General features: G+C 38.8%; 1 protein-coding gene and 1 long non-coding RNA gene across 2 annotated transcripts; both read left to right on the top strand.

Annotated features, from left to right (window-relative positions):
- The first annotated feature begins 1,245 nt into the window (after positions 1 to 1,245).
- LOC149002377 (uncharacterized) lies at positions 1,246 to 10,131 on the top strand. The gene is made up of 4 exons (XM_089136835.1): positions 1,246 to 1,591; positions 8,012 to 8,627; positions 8,712 to 8,988; positions 9,907 to 10,131. Exons 1-4 carry the CDS (start codon positions 1,459 to 1,461, stop codon positions 9,955 to 9,957), a joined length of 1,077 nt encoding a protein of 358 aa, XP_088992961.1. The 5' UTR covers positions 1,246 to 1,458; the 3' UTR covers positions 9,958 to 10,131.
- A 5,321-nt stretch (positions 10,132 to 15,452) lies between these two features.
- On the top strand, positions 15,453 to 18,539 carry LOC149002376 (uncharacterized). Its single transcript, XR_016170245.1, has 3 exons — positions 15,453 to 15,688; positions 17,039 to 17,521; positions 17,613 to 18,539. It is a non-coding gene; the product is annotated as an uncharacterized LOC149002376 (long non-coding RNA).
- The last annotated feature ends 1,705 nt before the right edge of the window (positions 18,540 to 20,244 follow it).

The raw sequence follows: 20,244 nt of genomic DNA, 5'->3' as shown, positions 1-20,244 counted from the left end.
TAAAGATGAGGGTAAGGCTAATTGGTATGCAACTAGTCCAACCTTTTCAATGATCTCGTATGGTCTAATGTACCTAAGCTTTCCTTTGATGTTGAATCTCATTACATAATGTTACTTTGATTATATCTTGTTCATGATTATGTTATTGTATATGTGGGAGGATGATCTCCTCGATATTTGATCTTCGGGGCTGTGGATCACACACTTGGGTATGCCAGGTAGGGTACCGGCTGGGTGCAGGTGACAATCTTAGTCCTCGAGAGACCCCTCTTAAAACATCTAGAAACAAGGGGGGATTTTTAGAGGCCAAACTCATTTTCACTTGAAGAGCTGCACCCTTGAAAGTGTTACTTTATGTAGGGTTAGCTAATAGTCCTAGCGACCTTGATTTTGACATTGGCTCCTTTCAGTGATTACTTCATGTAAATACACCGCCACGAGAGAGGGATGTAAATGAGATTACATCGGTCCTGGTCTTTCAAAATTGCCCCATGTTGCTATTGCTACTAGAGAAAGCTCTTGTTTTCTCTTTCCAACAAAGAGTTGAGATTTCCTATACATGTCCAAAACTTGCTTTCATTAATCAGTAAGTTTTAGACCTATTGTTTTATTAGATATAATCAGGTCATCCTCATAAACAAAAGTTACTAGGAAAGAGGTAAGTTGATTTGCTATCGCCTAGGTGTTGATAATTCTATGACTGTATTTTCAATTGGTCTACATCTTGATTGATTGATAGACCCCGAGAGTGCCAATCGAAGCTCTATACTTTTCAACTGGAGGTGAAACTAGGCTCATATAATTATTTGGGTTTCAACACATCTCACTAGAGAAACAAGAGAATGGAAGAATAGAGGATAACCTATCTTTGACGTTCCTCCACCATACTTACCCAAGTCTAAACATTGGTGATATGAATAGAAAGAATATGCAGTAATAGGAGATCAAGGAATAGGAGATCAAGGAAGGGTCAACCGGAGTTGCTCCAAATCCAAGATCTCTCTATATCCACGGCACGGTTCATGCAACTTGAGATGGAGTAAGATCTAGAGAAAAAAAGTTACAAAGAGGATGGCATCCAGATTGAAAATCAGATCCAGCATGTGTGAATCAAAACGTGACAGGTGTATGAGTGGATACTAGTGGCAACGTTTCAGATTCACGCGGTCTTGGGAGCGCTAGAGAGATTTTAGTGTCTTTTTGTCTTTCCTTCTTTTATTTTTTGAGATATAAATATCTCAGAACCCAGATAATTCACTCTTCTTTTCCGAGATAGAGAGGGACTTTGATGCGGAGAAGACGCGAAGTCTTCTTCTTAATCCTTCCGTGACAGGGAAGGAGAATAGAAGAAGCACCACTTGAATAATAAGTAGCGGTAGGAGGACCAAAGAAAAGCTCTCGTTTGAGCAACAAGGCAGGGAAGCAAAAGAAAAGCTCTTCTTCTCCTCCGCGACCGATATGGAATTTCCTCCCCAAGCGATCGATAGCAACTCCAGCAATCAGAATGAAAATGAGTTTTCTGGTGCTACTCAGGTGGATGTGGATCCCTTCCTGAGAGAGGCTCTGCAGAACCCTCGCCATCGCCTTACAGGTGAGTGTCCCTCTTTTTCTTGCCGATTTGCTGAAATTAGTCTAACTTTTGTCGTCGATTTCTCTCAAGAATTTATTTCCATTAACTGCGAAATCTTGGTTTCTGCTGATGAATAATGGTCTATACATGATGAATTTTAATTGGTATGTGATATTTTGGTTTTTCTTTTTTTCCTTGACGGGTTTCTGCCGTGTGTCTTTAGCTTGGATTTGTTTACGTGCTTCAAATTATGATTCAATTCTGACATTGTCAACGGTTTCTTGATCTATTTGTTCAATGGGGTTTTATGTTACCTGTTTACTTGTTCTGTTTGTATTAGGGTTTGGTTCTATCGGTCCTATTCTTTTTATTTTATTTGTTGACGTTGGATCTGAACTTGTTTGCACTTCTTGCTTTTACAATTGCCTTTCAATTGTTTTGTTTTGGGCTAGAATTTAGATACTTAAAGTCTTAATTGTTCCCTATCAATTCATTGTAGATCTACTGCGTTCCCAAAGGAAAGGCAACTGTGCTTTTCCGGTCGTCCCTTTTTTTTTTAATATAACTGAGTATGCCTAATTTATGGTTATTTGTGCCTGATTTTGATGATCTGAACTTCGTCAATATGAAAATCACCCTGATATTTATCGTTTATGGTTACCTTGGGTATCGTTTATCATTGCTTTTTTTTTAAGTTTGACTTGATATGGGCTGCTCAAACTTGAAGTTGGAGACTACTGTCTTTCTTCAGTGATGCTGACAGTCATATCGAGACATGTCAGATTATTATAAGAACTGGAATCTAGTGGGATTCAAGTTGTAGCAACACGTGTTAGATTATTATTAGAACTCAAATCTAGCAGAACTCAAGAGAACTTTATTTTTTATTGCTCAGACACCAGTAAATGATCTCTTTATTTTCTTCCGCTTTTTATCGGTTCTGCTCGAATGCTAGTTCCTTGGTAGCATCATTGATCTTTATTGAACTGAGTCATTCCTAGAAACTTACTGCTATATCATAAGTGTGTGATGCAGAAATATATCCTTGGGCTGACCCAACGTAACCATGTTTCTTGACTAATATGCAACAGGTTCAGTTGGAGTCATGGGTCTCCTATGATTTTTGGAAATATGTTATTTGAAAAATAATGCCTTTGTTTATTTTATTTATCTATTAGAAATTAGGTCCTTACAATATTTAGTTTTAGCTTCCTAGTTTGAATTGGTCACTTAAAGAGGTAGTCTTAAATTAGAAGTCTTGTATTTTTCTATATATATGATGTAATCCCCCATCATAGAAACAGTTTTGAAAATTACGAATTTGTGTTTGTGAGAGCCTGTATGCGGCTGGCTTGCAATATTTCTCTGTTCCTTTTCTTCTTATGCTTCTGACTCCCATTCCTTGAAAACTGATCTTAGCAGACCATTCCCAGGCTCGGATTAGTTAGTATCCGGGCTGAAAATTGACACCCTTATCAATCTTCTGCTTCCTCTATGCCCTCTTCTCCTTCACTAATTTTGCCGTATGACACAACAATTTAGAAGAAAGGAAAACAAGGTGTTGCAGGAGCCATTGCAAAAGCAGAGATGCAGGATAGAAATTTCAGGAAAGAATAAAAAAGAGAAAGAAAGAAAGAAAGAAAGAAAAGAAACAATTAAGAAGAAGATCAAACAGAACTAGAGGGTGTCCCAACAAAAAAGAAAAGTTGTAGAGATGCGCGAGAAGTTTCAGAAAAATAAAAAGAGAGCATGAAAGAAGAAGAGAATTAGAGACATTTGATAGAGACCAGCATAATAAGGGGAAAAAGAAAGGAAGCATACCTAGTTCCCTGTTGGTTCATTGTTCCATCGCGAGTAGTAGCTTCTCTCCACTCTTCTGCCATTCTCCTCTGTTTTAAAAGGGGAAGGAAATCTAGTTCCAACGGTAATCCCATCCCCATGAAACCCCTTTTCGCTTGTTTTAGTAATTGTTTATTCTATACTAAACTGTCCCTTTTTGTCTTGCTTTTCTTGTCCTTTGCTTTCTCCACTTCCAAGTTTACCCCTCTCTCCATACGAGACATTCTTCTTGTGTTTTTAATCCATTAATATATACACATATGCCATCCACTAATTGAGTTTTAATTTTTACAGTTTTGCCATTACTAATGGGCTTTTGGTTATTTACAATTCTACCATTCTTCTTAGAGAAATCCCTCTATTTACAAATCCTGCCATCCACCTATAGAGTTCCACTATTTACCATTCTGCTCCTTCGATTGCCCGCTTATTGACAAGTTTCCCATTATTATCATAAACCACTACATGGAGATAGATCTAGACAGTATATTCCATTTGATCCAGTATCAGTTCTGTAAAATGCAATAAGAGCTTTCTAATTAATAACAGGACTTTTGGAGTTTGCTGATGTTAATCCTTATTTTCTATGATACGATATCAGGCATGTTACAATCCTTAGGATATGAGCCAGATGTGTAAGAAATTGAGACCCATGAAAGCAACTATCAAGTTGATTTGCATGGTTCGATCAAAGTTGAAAATGAAGGATTGCTTGACGGTCCAATTTTGGTTGTGAAAGCCCATTAGAGGATTCCCAATGAAAGACTATAAGCTATTGACCCTAATACTTGTTGGTTCTTTGCTCCATCAAATTTCAATATTTGTAGATGCCAATCATATGGTAATGTTCTCTCATTTAACAGAACTCCGAGGAGGCGAGTTTTTCTCAATGTTGGGAGAGTTAATGTAGAAACACATCCTTGGGCTGATAGTTCTAGTAGGATTTTAGGAAATATATTATTTAAGGAAATAATGTATTTGTTTATTTTACTAACTTTGGATTTAGATTCTAGAAATTTGATTTTTAGGATATTTAGTTTCCAATTACTTTTAGTTTCTTGGATTGAATTGGTCACTTATTTGGGAAGTTAGCCTTAAATTAGAAGTCTTGTAATTTTCTATATATATAATAGTGTGTATGGTTGGTGTGTGTGTGTGTCTCTTTCCTCTTCCTCCTCTTATGTGATTTTGCTCTTCCTCCTTTGCCTAATCTTCTAATTCCCCTTCTTGAAAGCCCACTAGAGCAAACCATTCCAAGGCCTGCATTAATGTGTAGATAATACATTAAGTTTTTGTTCTTGTAATGGACCATTTTATCTCAACTGATGATTCTTAAAAGTCTGAGAGCCTTTAGGATGTGATTGTTAGAATATGTTGTTTTTATTACCGGCTATCATTGGAAACTCATTGTCTTCTTGGTTAACTAGATAGATGACCCTAGTGGAGTAGCAGCTCAAGTTATAGGCTATTGCTATAAATTAAACTTTAGATGGCCAATGCCAACAATGTAGATGGTCAATTCCATTTATAGTATTCTGTTGACAACATGGAATACACCATAGTACATGAGCTAGTGAAGATCATCCAAAATTATGGGTTGATAAATCTAAAAACCGTAGAGTTGTAGGGCACTGATAGCTTGAGATTATGTATTAGAATAGTCGACAGAAAGGTTCAACAATGACAACAAAAAGTCTTCTCCCAACTAAATGGGGTTGGCTACATGGATTCTTACCTTCCAATCAGTTTTATTTGAGGCCGTGCTAGATACAAGGCCTAAGCTATGCATATCCTTTCTCACCACTTCTCTTCAAGTTATCTTAAGTCTACCCCTAGCTCTTCTAGTTCCTTCAATCTAGATATATCACTTCTCTGTACAAGGACATTTATAGGTCTTTGTTGAACATGGCCATGCCACCTCAAATGACTTTCCCAAAGCTTATCACTTATGGGAGCAACTCCCAAACCAACTCTAATATGATCATTCCTTATCTTGTCCCTTCCTAGTTTTGCTACTCATCCATGTTAGCATCCTCATTTCTGCTACACTGAGTTTATCTTATATGATTATTTTTAGCAGCCAAACACTTTGCACCGTATATCATAGCTGGTCGAACAATGGTACTGTAGAATTTTCCTTTAAGCTTTAATGGAATACATCGATCACAGAAGACCCCAAATGCATCTCTTCACTTCATCCACCATATTTTAATTCTTTGGGAAACATCATCCTTTATATTACCTCTTTTATTTATAATTGAATCTAGTTACCTAAAAGAATCACTTTGAGGAATCTCCTTATCGTCAAGTTTCAGCACCTCGTCATTTGTCGATCATGACTAAAGTCGATAGAAAGGTTGACTTTTTAAATCCCGACTTTAATTACAGAGCATAGTTTGAATCATAAAAATCCCAAATTCTAAAACTTGTACCTGGAAAAGAGGACAGAAAACAATGGGACAAAAAGGCTGTGCGGTAGTGTCTTCTATTGTAGAATCGACATATTATACTACTATTATAAAAGCATGAACTCGTGGAAGATGGTTAAATTTTTTACTTCCAAGTATACCCTCAGACGTTCATTAAAACGATATAATTAATTATGTCCAAAATTCTAATTCTGAACTTTCACTTAATTGTAATTAATTCTCACAATTATTGCTCTCCTTCCCATTTTCCCTCCCCCCAAAAAATTTATATCTTCTCACTATTATTTCTCTCCTTCCCGTTTTGCAAAATAAAATATAATTACTTGATATTTCCTTTTTTCCCTACGCAGCCTTGCCCCGATAATTTTTGCTGTGAGGCTGTTTCAAAGCCTTCACTTAAGGCTACAATTTTGGTCCACTGATCATCGTTCTAAGGCCAATCCATATATAGCTGAAAGTTACAATCTAGAAAAGATATTCAAGTATCTTTCCAGATTGGGGAGATCTTTAAATATCTTCCAATATGAGGAGACAAATTTTTCCGTCCTAAAGTAGACTTGCTTGACATCCAAGCAACAATAAGAGAAAAGGAAGCAAACTGAAACTAGATAGAAACTAAAAAAGGGGAACGATGAGCATTTGCATGACCCTTGCGCTACCCCCATGGGACACAAAGGTCTTGCCCCATACAATATTAATTGCTAACACTACCCTCAAGCTTAAGTATATATATCAAGACTCTAGCTTGGAATAACAAGAATATATGTAAAAAACTTTTTATCTTGACCATAAGTAGCAATAGAGGTACTTTGAAAACTTCCGTAGCAACTTCAATGAATACTCTTCATGTCAAATGAACTGTCCAACAATAGTCAGTAGTCAATTGAACCACACAACAAGCATGGCATCAACAATAATATCAAAGTCTCTATCTCAACAATGTCAATAATAGTAAGTAGCAATTGATAAGAAGAAGAAGAGAGAATAGAATTGCCTATTTTAGCACTTTTGTAAGGATAATGCAGAATTAGTGAATGAAGATTAGAGTTGCTCTCACTCTCAGGCATGAATCCTTGTCTCCCTTTAATTTCTTCTTTTTCTCACCTCTGTTTTGTTTCTTTTTTTTTCTTCTTCTTCTCCTTATCCCTATTGCTTCTGTTTTTTCTTTCTTTCTTCTCTGATTTCTGCCCCCTTCCTCGATATGCTGCTCAGCTGCTGTCTTCTTCTTCTTTCCCACCCTCACAGTTCTGCTCTTTGTTCTCTTAATTTTCTGTTTCATGGTGAAGCCAATGGACAGCACAAGCACTTAGGAAGCTGTTCACTAATTGCAGGCCCCTAATTTGAGTGGTATCTATTTCCCTGTCATGATGTTAATCCTGCTTTTACTAATTGATTTCCATAGTTACTCTATACTGAATTTCTAATTGTTAACATGGATGTTTTCTACTACTATTAGTGCTGCTTAAACTTGCAATTTGGGTTTATTGGAAGTTCATGCACACATATTCGACTAAGAACTGATTCCTGACCACTATGTCATTCAAACAGTATCCTTGTTTAGTGTTTTTCTTTCTTTTTCGTTTAAAAGGATCATTGTTTAGTTGAATGCATTTAATTTGTGGTTTTTATTGCTCATTGCTCACTTATATTGCTGCTGCCCTGTCTCCCTCTTCCCGTGTATGCGTATAATGTATGTTGCTGAACATTTAACTAGATGATCTATAGGTTTATTCGGAACATTCCATACGCTAGGATTGTTCCCGTTTGTAGGAAGAACTTAGTTTCTAGGATTCATTGGACGTCAGTTGTTTACTTGCAAAACTGGTCATGCCTAATCAAATTGACTTCTAATTTGTAACTCCCAAAATTTCAGTGAGAGCAGTTTGATTGTGTCAATCTCTTTCAATATTGTGAACCTGTAAATGGAATATTTGCAATCCAGAATCAACCATAAAAATAATGGCTGTAAAAATATTGTATTTGTTTACTGGCTATTAGTTGTAAGAGTTGATGTAAGTTCCAACCATGCTAGCATTTTGCCCCCTTTGGTGTTTAGTGTAGATTAGATTTATCAAGTAGGAAGTGGGTTCGGGCAGATGGTAAAATGGTATATTGTTTGTATAATTCCTGCATGCTATACGTCCTCTTACGTACAGAAGTTTTTAAATGTTAGTTCTGCGTATGGAGCTGGACATCCAGAAGTTTATGCAAAATCCTGATCAACATCAGTTTGAGTTCCAGCATTTCCCAACTTCATACCTGAGACTAGCTGCACACCGTATTGCTCAACACTATGGCCTTCAGTCAATGGTGGTGGAAAATGTTGTGGATGGGTTAGGAACAAGAATAGTGGTCAGGAAAACATCTGAAAGCAGATTTCCTACTGTCTGTCTCTCTGAGGTCCCTCCAAAACAGACAGAAAGTGATAAGCCTGAACAGGTTAAGATTGCCATCAGGCCAAGGCCAAGTAAAGCATATCAAAATGATGCCAGTGAACTTGGAGCAAAAAGCAATCCTGCAAGAACTGTTGAAGAGAGGAAAGAAGAGTATGACAGAGCACGGGCCCGTATTTTCAGTAGCTCTGGTGGTTCTGACTCAGAAGGTGCATCCTATGCAGCAAGTGACAGAAGAAATTTTTGTTTGTTCAAGGATGAAAGTGAAGGTTCCCGGAGTGTTGTAGATGAATTAGAAAAAATTCCTAGCACTCGGGATGGTATCTCTAGAGTTGCTATCTTCAGAGACAGGGAGAAAGATCGTTATGATCCTGATTATGACCGCAGCTATGAGAGGTATGCCTCTTTGCCTTTTGTTGTGATAAACAAGAGCCATTGTAAACAGACAAAACTTATTCATTGCATATGCTGATGCTTCAGGTATGTTAGGGGCCTGACACCAAATCAGGGCTTTGGCATGGGACATTTCAACGTTCAGGGCTTTCAGCCTCCATTTGTGCAATATGACTCAGGTTTTCCGCGGTTGCCTCAGACTCAAACATCCTTCAGCTATAGGCCATCCTCAACTCCAGTTATGAGCCCTTTTTGTGCCATGGGATTGAATCCAACTTCTAGAGATGCTATCTATATGCAGGGGACAAATCCTGCTATGATGTATGTACAGTCTTATGAGCAATTTAGGCATGCTTTCTTTCAGGTATGTCACATTTCCGTAACTTTAATGTTCTCTACAGTTACATAAAAAGAAAGTATGTTGTGGCAACTTAGGTCATCTTTTATTTCTTTCGATTTATGTTACAATAGATGGTCAGATGTATGACCTGGCAACTCACTGGCCCTTCTGACCTCTTGATGCCTGTACTTAATGACATATATCCAAAAATTTGGGATAGATCTGATTGGCGTATATCTTCAATTTATGAAACTTTTGCGGAACAAGTTTTGTTGATTTATCTTGTTATTTCTGTATTTGAGAGGCTGTGCTTGTGCATAAGCCTTTGGCGTCTGGTTAGCCCTTTTTTTCTTTTTACCTCTTTACTGTGGCGTTTTATTGTATGATTGCATAGCTTGGCATAGTAAATGGTTGAATGCTTTTCACCATGGATATTTCTATATTGCTCATACAGACAGGGATGTGGTAATACATGCCACACTTCTATGGGTAAACAATCCAGTCTTCTGGAAGATTCATTGTCTGGTACATTGTAAAACCAAATTACTCCACGATATTTTTGCCTTCTCAAAAACTGTGTTATACCTGGTTGATCTTTGTCTTATAGTGTCAGACTTGTCGAGGGTTGTCTGTGATTGGAGAATCCGTGATTTCATATAACTGATTCCAAGCATAATGATCACAAGATGTTCTATAAACTGTTTGTGCATTACAAGATAGTACCTGACCAGGATTCTATGATTATGCGTTTTAGAGAACTATTGTTAGCATCAGTAGCATTTTTTACTTTGTTGGGTTGAAGACTTGGAAGAAAAAAAATTGTTGCTAGATATTTCAGCCCCGGATGGATTTTAGTGGTTGCTTTTTGTTGTTGTATCTCAGAGAATGAGTCTTCAAGGTGTCTTATGTCTGATGATTTTGTTCTTTGAATTTCTGTTGCAGGCTCCTTTCTATCAGCAACCCCTGAGCTTTGATTATTCACAAAACCATTAGAAGACTGGCAAAACTGGTTTTCCTTCTAGGATTATTATGTTATGAGTAGGGACATTGTTGAAGTAGTATACTTCGTTATTCCAAACTTAGGTTGTCTTTTTGGTTTTTCCTTGTTAAGATAACTTAGGTTGTCTTTTTGGTTTTTCCTTATTAAGATAAGATTGCATTTTAGAACTATTCATGTTACGTCAAATTCTTGTTTTCGAACTTAGATAATTTTGTTGGCAATAGAACACCCTCAACTCCTATCTTTCTCCAATTTGTCGGATGCATCATGCTTGTTATCTGTGTCAGGATTTTGCTTGCATTAGTGCGTAACTGCGTATGTTGATTATGGGAGTCTTCTCTCTCTCTCTCTCTGAGTCAAAACAGATTTAAAAAAAAATGTCAATATCATTCCTTTGCCGAGAATTCAAATGAAAGAATCACCATTGTTCTTCAAAATATATGCGTTACAGCCCGTCTATGGGCAGTTGGAATTTGTTGTCTAAGCCCCGAGGTTTCTCAAGAATGCATACGGAGAGGATTCCAGCAGTTGAGAAGCATCACCAGAAGCACCGTTGCGATTCTTGAACACTAAGTGCGTGTCAGGCAATAAACTTTTCTAAGAATGGTGTTTTTTTTTTCTAGAATTGTTTTCTAGCAATTTTATCCAAGAGCAGTAGTTTGAGTACAATTTTGTCCGTTTGATAAAATTTGTATTGAAAACATTTGTACTTGGACAACAACAAACTTGTGAAGGCAAAAAGGAGTTAGAAGTTGTGTGACCATTTTGTTTTTAATTTTGATATGTTTTTTGTTTTTGTTTTTATGATGATAAAATAAATTAAAGTTTTGCAAAATATTTTTCTAGACATGAAAATTGGACTGGTTTAAAAATGAAAGGTCGACCCATTTAACATACATTTAGCATTTTTCAGTGTTTTGAAAACAAAAGAACGCCATGTTCGTTGCCCGATTTGGTGCCATTAGCCGCACCTTGATTAACACATGGTAGATGCTAGAACATATCCCAAAACAATCAAAGAAGCAAACTAGAACGATTACGTTCTCAACGAGCATGGAATGGAAGTCCTAGTCGGAGAAAATTACCCTACAAGGTGAGGTGACCTTCAATGTTCAAGGGTTCGCCCTAGATGGCCACAAATGAAGTTGTTTGTCGCTAGTCTGGTTTTGTTGTGCAGATCTTGCTTGATAAATCAGAAAATTTTCTTATTTTAAATTCTTGTGGATGTTTTTTGGTGTAGTGTAACAGTTTCTTTCTTTATATGATAGTAAGACTGAGAAGGTCTTAGGCTTTAATCTATCATGCGACCTCCTCCCCCCACCCTCCCCAAATCCTTGCGACATAGTTGATGACCCAAAAAAAGGAAGAATGCTAGCTGGCTCGATTCTTATTATGCATTATGGTTGATAATAGCTTTCGTGTTTTCATCTTCTAACAGAAGAGGAGGGCAACCGTTACAAAATCGAGCTTGAATTTGGAACATATGGCTACTCCTTGAGATTCAGAAGTAGTTGCATTTTCTATCCGGTACTAACAACTTCTTCATTTGACAAGCTGGATCCTGGCTTCAAATGTGAGAACTTCTGTTCTGGGTAAAAAGTACCCCAAGGCAATAGGCTAGATTTTTTTTTTTTTTTTTCTTCAGGGGGGGGGGGGGGGGTATAAATCTCACATCTGTGAATAATGGTAAACCACTTCCTGGATATATGTTTCCATCAACCTGGTTTGAGTAATTTGAATTCGATTCTATAGATAGAGAATGGAAGAACGAAAGAGAAGGGGATGGGGAGGGGAGAGGAGTTCATGTTCACACACAAACCACATAGGCTCTTTAACCATGAATCCAATTCATTGCATTCAATTTGACTTTAATAATGAGGGATTGCATCAAATACAAAGAACATTAAGACTCCTAAAATAAGAATATTGTCTAACTAGGCTGCAAGTTGTGAAAAAAAACATACCAAAAGATGTGAGATAAGATGAAACAAAGGTTTGTTATGATGTAGAACGGAAATAGGGGGTTGATTTTAACATCAATGAAGATTGTTGTGCTTAAATCTAACCCCTACTAGTGAACCTGTGGGTGACTCTGGTATGCTTAGCTTGAGACCTGCTCACCAAAGAGAAAGGGAGGGAAGGCCGAGTTTGGTGGTTGGTTAGTCACCTTCGAAGCTTAAGTTAGATGCAGAAACAACATCACCCTAGGAAGCGGGGTTTAGTTACATGAGTTAAGTATGGTGGGAGTAAATGAACATTACCATTTAATGTGGTAGTTTTTGCCCTTTTACCCCCCCTTCCCCTTGGGGTGGGCAGGGGGTGTGTGTGTGTTAATTTGTAGCCAAATGTGAGTCTTTCGGGTGATAGGAACCTTCAGCTGGTGCGGATCTCTTCTTAGGTTGACATGTCATGTATAAGAGCGGAGGTGGGTAAAGTGAATGTATCTTTTGATATGTGTGTCTCTATCACCTTGCAAAGATTTGAAGATCTCCTAGGTAGACAAGTGAGGGGGTTCTTAGAAAGACGACTTGAGCATTATTCCACCATGGGGACTCTTAAGGGAGCCCATGTACAGATACTTGGACGTATGTTCTTGGGCATGTCAGATCGGCCTCATGATGTTGAGCATGTTAGGTTTAGCTCTTTTTCATCCATCTTTTGGTTGAGCAAGATTCTAATTCGGTAGTGTGCCATTATACTTGGTGCAAAATAGCACAACAAAGGCGTACAAAAAGAAAGTACGTATCAAATGCATAGGGCTAGTGCCACCATGGGATATGGAGAGGGCCATGGAATATGGGACCTTATCCATGCTTTCATAAGAGAAGTAATTTCCAAACTTGAGCTTGTAATTTTTTAGAATTTGCATTATGTGCATAACCGACCAAGTAATATCTACCAGATTCTTAGTTTACATTTAGTAACTAGACTAAACAACTAATTTGATGAAATCATGCGTTGGGGATAAAAGAAAGAAAAGAATCAAAGATATCTTTTGTGAATAAATTCTAGAGCATTATCGGAAGAAAAGATAAAACAATTTAATACTAGTATCAAATTAGGTTTTTTATTTTATTATAAAAATAATTAGAATCACTGAACAAACATTTACAAGAAACATAAGTGAGGGAATTTTATTAGGTCCAAAATGGACCATTCATTTCCCTTTTGGATGAGGACACATGTTCATCAATCACATTCAAAGATTGAGATTAGATTTAGAAGATAAAATTTTTATTTTAATTTAATCTTAACCTTTTGATGTGACCTATAGACACGTGTCACTAATCCAGAGGAAAATGGATGGTCCATTTCTTGATAAAATTCTCATAAGTGAGTGGTCATTAACATAACTGGCAGAATAGGAATAACCTAATCTGCCAATGAGGGGTTAGCCTAGCGGTAAAAAACCCACACTCTCACGGGAAGGTCGTGGGTTCATACTCACTCGGCGGCATATATATAAGTAAACATTTAATTTCTGCATTAATATAAAAAGCTACCCTGAGGATGTAATTGTGGCTAGCACAAGCTAGCTTGATGAACCTCAGATCCAAAAAAAAAAGAGGAATAACTTAATCTGTTTTTTATGTGACAAGGTTCCTAACCCTTAGAAAGGACCCATAAAAACAAAGATGGGGAGGCAAACTCACATGCTTTGCACTCAATACTTAAAGAGAACAATATCATGGAACCATCAATTGAAGCTTGGATAACGGGGGATTTCCAAGACAAGAATGTTACTGATATGGTTGACCAAAAATGAACTGGACGAACCAAGGCCGACCACAACGGAGTGGCCAACCCAAGCAACATATCGTGCACACCAAGCAACATACATTGGTAGAACTATAACTAACCTTCCAGACAACACTCCTAATCGAGTAGGGAAGGAGAGGTTTTTGAAGAGACTAATAAGGACTCTACCATTGACGGTCAGGGAGAAGCTGGGGAGTTCGATCACACGACCTAGGTGACTCCCGTACACCTATATAAGGCTAGCTTATTAACGTAGTCGTACACACACACTTTTAGTATTCTACATGTTGTTGCAGAATCCCGTTCAAGTTGGTCGAACGTACGAACCTGCAAAAAAGTGCTTGACCCTAGGGCAAGTTAGTCCTCTTCTCTACATAGAACAGGTTACTCTAATATGAATTTTGAAGCTATTGGAATAACTCAAGAATGTGTTCCTCCTTTTGATGATGATGCTAGTTTTTATAGCAACTTGGGGGCGGTTCTCTGTTGTACTCTGTGTTTAAAATCATAATAGGGTTTTGTCTCTCTGGGGTTAGTTGAACTCTACTCAAATAGTGTTGAAGGTTTGATATGGACTCTTAGTCCCATCTTCGTGATTTCTCGTTCTTATCTTTGTTCAAGTGTTGATTGTGACTAAAAGACTTGATGTGAAGTCTACTTGATTCAATCTTGCTTTGCCCATGATTGGGTTAGGTTGTAGCGGTCTGGTCGTACCACTAGTTTGGCCACTCTAATTTTGGTTTGACCACAACACAAGCCCCCCAATCTCTCATGCTTGAACACTTAGTTGTTCGATGTGTGAGTCTTAATATCTTCCCTGGTCGGATCTGGAATCTTAGCTGTACCATATAAAGATAGCTTCGAGGAAACAACTCATAATTGTGATGGTTAGATCAACGTGATGGCTGCAACAAGTCTTTTAAGGTTTACTCACTGTTGCTGCACAATCCTGTTCGTCCCTTCAGCCGGTTGAACCTGCAAAGATGAGCTCGACCGTGAGGTCGAGTTTTCACCTCCGACGATCTAGTTAGAAATCTGACTAAGGAAGGCAAGAAAGTAATGAACAATAATAATATGAATACTGATGGCTTTATTCAGCGTACCTTTCTCTTGTGCTCCTTTACCTTTTTATAGATTTTCTATGCATGAGTTTGAGTGAGACTCAAACCTTATTTCGGTTGTGATCCGACTCTTAGTCATTGAGTCCTACTCAAACACGAGTAGTTGAGTCGTAACTGAATACTGCTTCTTTGGCTAGAATCTTATTCAGATTTACCTTGTTATTTAGCTTTTGTACTTATTCGACCGACCTTGACCTGGTCGGTTTAACGTGATCCGATCTGATCGGACTAGACTCAAACCGAACTGGTTTGATTCTGAGCTGATCGGATTGGGCTCAAACCGGACTGGTTTAAGTTTATTTATTCTTTCCTTATCACTCACGTAGCGCAATGTGGCATCAAACGTGACCCGGAAAACAGCTTGCCATATTTGAATTAATGATGGCTGCCTTTGTCCCTCCACATGCCATCAAATCTAATTGTTTAGATTCCTTCTTATAAGAATTCAAAAAATCCTGTTTCAGACCGTTGATGATGGTTGGATCATACTTCTTTTTATTCGTACGATTAACATCTTTCGAATTTCTAGAGCCTTGCGATATATACCTTTAGATCCTTTTTCCTCCATATCCTTAGATTGGAATCTATAAAAGTATAAAAGTCTCCTTTAACTTCATCTTCTTCACTTTCTAACTTCGCATTTCTGAGTTTCTCACTCCTGAGTGTTCTCTCAAATCTCTGAAATCTCTAAAATTTTGTCCTGAAATCCTTGTTGAGGTCGCGTTTTTGGTTCAGACCTTGTTGGCTCTTCATTCGTTTGCTACTTGCGACGGAGGTTAGGAGTTTCTTGATCTTTCTGGGAGCTGCTAGAAATCCCTGTTCGTGAGCCCATTTTTTTTAAATAGTAAGCTTCTCGTTCTTTGCCCTTTGTTTCTTCATTTATTCGAAGCATTTCTTTAGCCTTCTGTAATGTAATTTCTCTTTTTCTTTTCCTTTTGGTTCTGCTGTGTTTCTATTGGGTTTCTTTGGGTGTCTCCTTATAGTTGGTATTTTTCCTAGTTTCCCTTTTACTGGTCTTCCTTGTTCCTATGGTTGGGAGAAAAACCGTCGCTAGGAGACCTCGTTTTCTGCCCTTTCTAATGGAAATTTCAGAATCTTCTCATAGTGACTCAGGTAGGTAAGAAAATTCCAACCTTGACGCCAGTGGTCGATCAGGATCCGAGTAGACTGATAGTGACTGGACTGATCCACCTCTCCCTTAGGTTTTGTCAGGGAACCTTCTGGAAACCTTTGTGAAGAACCTGAAGTTGGATCTTGTCCTCCTATTATTCCTTGCAATTATCAAGGGAAGTCCGGTCTTATTGCTCGAGCAAAATTCAAAGCAGAGAGGAAAAAATGGGTAGATAGGCTGACGCCTGAACAATACATAGCCGAACAAGATAAGACACCTTCTAAGTACCACATTGAGTTCGATCCCAATAAATCAGGCCCTGAGTTTAGGACTTCTAAGATATCTGAGGAAAAGTTGGGTGTGATCCGAGCGAAATATAATATTCGTTCTGAGTTTGTTCTACGAGCACCCCACGAGTGTGACCGTGCTAATAAGTGTCGTCCGGGGGAGTTCATTTTATATGAATACTCTTTGAAGAGTGGGTTCTGACTCCTTGTTCATCAGATATTCTCAGATATCCTCTGTCATTTTGAAATATGCCCGTGGATGTTGGACCCTAATAGTTGGAAAAACTTGATTTGTTTTTGGGGGTTTTGCCAACAAAAAGTGAACAATGTTCGACCTTCCCTCGCCCTCTTTTTGCATTTCTTTTATGGCTAAGAAAATGTAGTAGTCAGGATGGTATTATTTATCCAAGCGCCCGTCCAGCCAGTCTGGTTGGGATGAGAATTTTGTTGGGAACAGGACCTTACCCTCGAACACCAAGGGATGGCGCCCAATTTTTTTTTTTTATGTCCAACCTCCCCGTACTCCTCCTTTGCCAACCTCATGGAGTCGAGGACCTCCTAAGAGGTCTAATGACCTTCTACATCTCACTCCCCCTAAAGAACAGGCGAAAGAGCAGATCCTCAGCATTCCTACCGAGGACAAAAATTACCGAGCAGTGAATGGCTATTGCCCTGAGCATCTAGAGATGTTATGTTTCTAGGGTTTTTTGCATGGTATGTTTTGTCTTTAGTTTCATTTGGCATAGAGTTTTCCTTTGATTGGATTTAACCTTCTTTCTTTGTTTTCTTTTTGTAGTGTTGGAGTCCAGTAGCATATGCCAATGCGGCAGCGTAGAAGATCAAAGAGGTCGAGGAAAAACATCCAGCCAAGTCGGAGAGGTCGAGAAGCTCAAAATCAAAGGTACCGGCACCTTCTGATCCTCCTCCTCGACTGCCTAAGAGGTCATCCAAGCTCTGTGGTTGAAACTTCTGAGAAGCGTCACAGGGTCAGGGAATCTATGGCCGAAGAGATTGTGCATGGAGACACTTCTACTCCCTAGAAATCTTCAAGTGTATTTGCAAAATATTCTGGCCAGCTTGAGGCCTAGTGGTTCTTCTTCTTCACTTCCTCCTTTGCTTCTCCCGAAGTGGTCGCTGACAACAGAGTCGAGTGTCCTTTATAACAACTAAAAGGAGGTACCCCTGTGGCAAAGGAATGGCTTTTGAACATACTTCTTCCGGTCGACCAGAAATTTATGGATGGTTTGAACCCTCTTCATCGTTATGACGTGGTGACCAAGTAAGAATCCTCTTGCTTGTTCTTTCTCTCTTTATTTAATACGACCTTATTCTCTACCAAGTAAGGATCATCTTTCTCTTTCTATTCATAGGATGCTCTGTAATCTTACCCAAGCTTTGGGTTCATGCTTGGAGACTGGTCGACAAGATCATCTTTCTTTGCATGTTTCTCAAGAGAACTTAAAGAAAAAAGATGCCAAGATTTCGACCTTCAAGTCTCAAGCTGAAAATTTGGAGGAGAAGGAAGCCCTTCTCCTTGTAAAGGTGGCAGCGTTAAGAGGGGTCGGAGAAAACTTCGGCCAAGCTTATCAAGTCATTGGAGGAGAAGTTAAGAGAGAAAGATAGACTATTGGCATATTAATCTAGTCAGCTTGAGGCTATGATCAAGGAGAGGGCAGATGCTCGTGTTGAAGTTGAAAATCTTCGATCAAGCCTTGCTCGAGCTTCTCCAGCTTCTTTTGATGATCTCCCCAACAAGCTCCAACATGAGGTCATTAGGCGCTAGGTTCTTACGTAGAAGTGTCGTGACTTCATGGCTGAAGTGGCCGGGCCCGGTTTAACTATGGTCCGAGATATGGATACAAAGATGTTCTTACTCATCACCCAACCATAGATGTGCCCGAATTTAAGGACTTTGTTGACCCGGGCCTCTTCAATGAGCTCAAAATTTCTCGACTAAATTGGGCTGTGGGCAAGGATCCCTTCCCTGTGGGCGTTCCAATTGAGGTAAATTCTTTTTTAGACTCAAACTAGGAGCTAGCCCCCAAAAAAGAAGAAGCCGAAGAAGAACATCAGTCGACCTCAAAAGATGACGAAGACACTTCAGTGAACGAGGAAGGGGGACACTGCTGCCAAGGATCCCCCAGCTTAAATTCATTATGCTTGGTTTAGCCATTGTCTCATCCTTTTGAAACAATTTTATGCATCTTTTATGTTTCATGTAATGAGTCTCTTGTACTTGATGTTTGAATCATTTTGAGTATAATAGCTTTTCATTAGAGTGTTCCGAGCATAGTTGTTTCTTCTAGCCTCAGGATTACGTTTTGAGCAAGAAGAGTTCTTTAAGGAACTGCCCTACTCTTTTTCTCGAGCAAGGAGAGTTCCCTTAGGATACTGTCTTGCTCTTCTTTTTTGAGCAAGGGGAGTTCCCTTAAGACATTGTCTTGCTTTCTTTTTCGAGCAAGGGGAGTTCCCTTAGGATAGTGTCCTGCTCTTCTTTCTCGAGCAAGAAGAGTTCCCTTAGGATAGTGTCCTGCTCTTCTTTCTCGAGCAAGAAGAGTTCCCTTAGGATATTGCCTTGCTCTTCATGAGCAAAGGGAGTCCCCTTAGGATACTACCTTGCTCTCTTTCTCGAGCAAGGGGAGTTCCTTAGGATACTTCCCTACTCTTCTTTTTTGAGCAAGGGGAGTTCCCCTTAGGATACTGCCTTGCTCCTTATGAGCAAAGGGAGTTCTCTTAGGATACTGCCCTGCTTTTCTTTCTCGAGCAAGGAGAGTTCCCTTAGGATACTGCTATGCTCTTCTTTTTCGAGCAGGGAGTTCCTTTAAGGTACTACCCTGAATATAACTGGACAGGCAAGACCAATATTCCTGTTTGAAAAAGCTGAAGATAATGTTTACCAAACTTGGGAAAATATCCCTTTTTGAAGAATAAATCAATTACTGATAGTACTTCTTAAGGTTACTCGAGTGCCATGAGTGGGGAATCGCTTGTTTGGATACTGGACCACGTAAGTGGTAAGCTCCTAGGGCTACTTGTTGTATCATGATGTATGGACCTTCCCAGTTGGGAGCTAATTTTCCTTGATTGGTTGGATCCGAAGCAGTTGTTCGATGAAGCACTAAATCTCCAGGGAGATACTGTCTCATCTTTACTTATTATTGTAATAGGCAGTGATTCACCTTTGATACTCTTCCAGACGAAAGTGAGCCTTGTCTCTTACTTCATCCAGGAGATCTAAATTGATCATTGTTCCTTCAATGTTTGCTTCTTCATCGAATTCTTCTTCTTTGAGGGATCCAACCTGTACTTCGACTAGTACTCAAGCCTTAACCCCATCAGCTAACTTGAATGGTGATTCGCCTGTCGTTGACCTTGCGGTTGTTCGGTAAGACCAGAGTACACTTGGTAGCTCATCCACCTGCCTCCCTTTTAGCTAGTCGAGCCTTTTCTTCAATCCATCAAGCATTGTTTTGTTTGTCACCTCTACCTGTTTATTGCTATGAGAATAGGCTTCTGAGGACATTTTGTGTTCAATACCTTGTTCGCTGTAGAACTTTTTGAATTCAAGATCTTCGAACTGCTTTCCGTGGTCAGATATAAGTGTTTTGGGTACTACATACCTGTATATAATGCTATGGGTGATGAATTTTTTTCATCTGGCTCGTGTTGATTGAAGCCAGGGATTCCACCTCTATCCATTTAGTAAAGTAATCAACTGCAACCACCATATATTCTCTACCTCATGAAGCTTTTGGTAACTTGCCTATTAAGTCTATTCCCCATTTTGCAAAAGGAATAGATAATAATTATGATGTTAGTGGTCCTATAGGGGCATGAGGTACGTTGAAATGAGCCTAACATTTATCACATCTTTTCCTATAGTATGCCGCATCTTCTCGTATAATTGGCTAGAAATATCCCTGCCTTACCACTTTCTTTGCCAGTGCTCGGGCTCCAATATATGCTCCACAAATTCTTTAATGAATTTCTCTCAAGACTTTG

This window comes from Hakea prostrata, chromosome 10 (genome assembly GCF_041222555.1).
Source record: "Hakea prostrata isolate BN-2017 chromosome 10, UWA_Hpros_2, whole genome shotgun sequence".
Lineage (NCBI taxonomy): Eukaryota > Viridiplantae > Streptophyta > Magnoliopsida > Proteales > Proteaceae > Hakea > Hakea prostrata.
Note: the sequence above shows the minus strand (reverse complement) of the source record. Positions and strands in the feature narration are given on the sequence as shown.

Bases quoted from the DNA above. Each gene is read 5' to 3' on its own strand.
- LOC149002377 (XM_089136835.1), top strand. From the start codon at position 1,459: ATGGAATTTCCTCCCCAAGCGATCGATAGCAACTCCAGCAATCAGAAT. The intron at 8,628-8,711 runs GTATGCCTCTTT...CTGATGCTTCAG, and splicing joins TATGACCGCAGCTATGAGAG to GTATGTTAGGGGCCTGACAC. The intron at 8,989-9,906 runs GTATGTCACATT...TTTCTGTTGCAG, and splicing joins TTAGGCATGCTTTCTTTCAG to GCTCCTTTCTATCAGCAACC.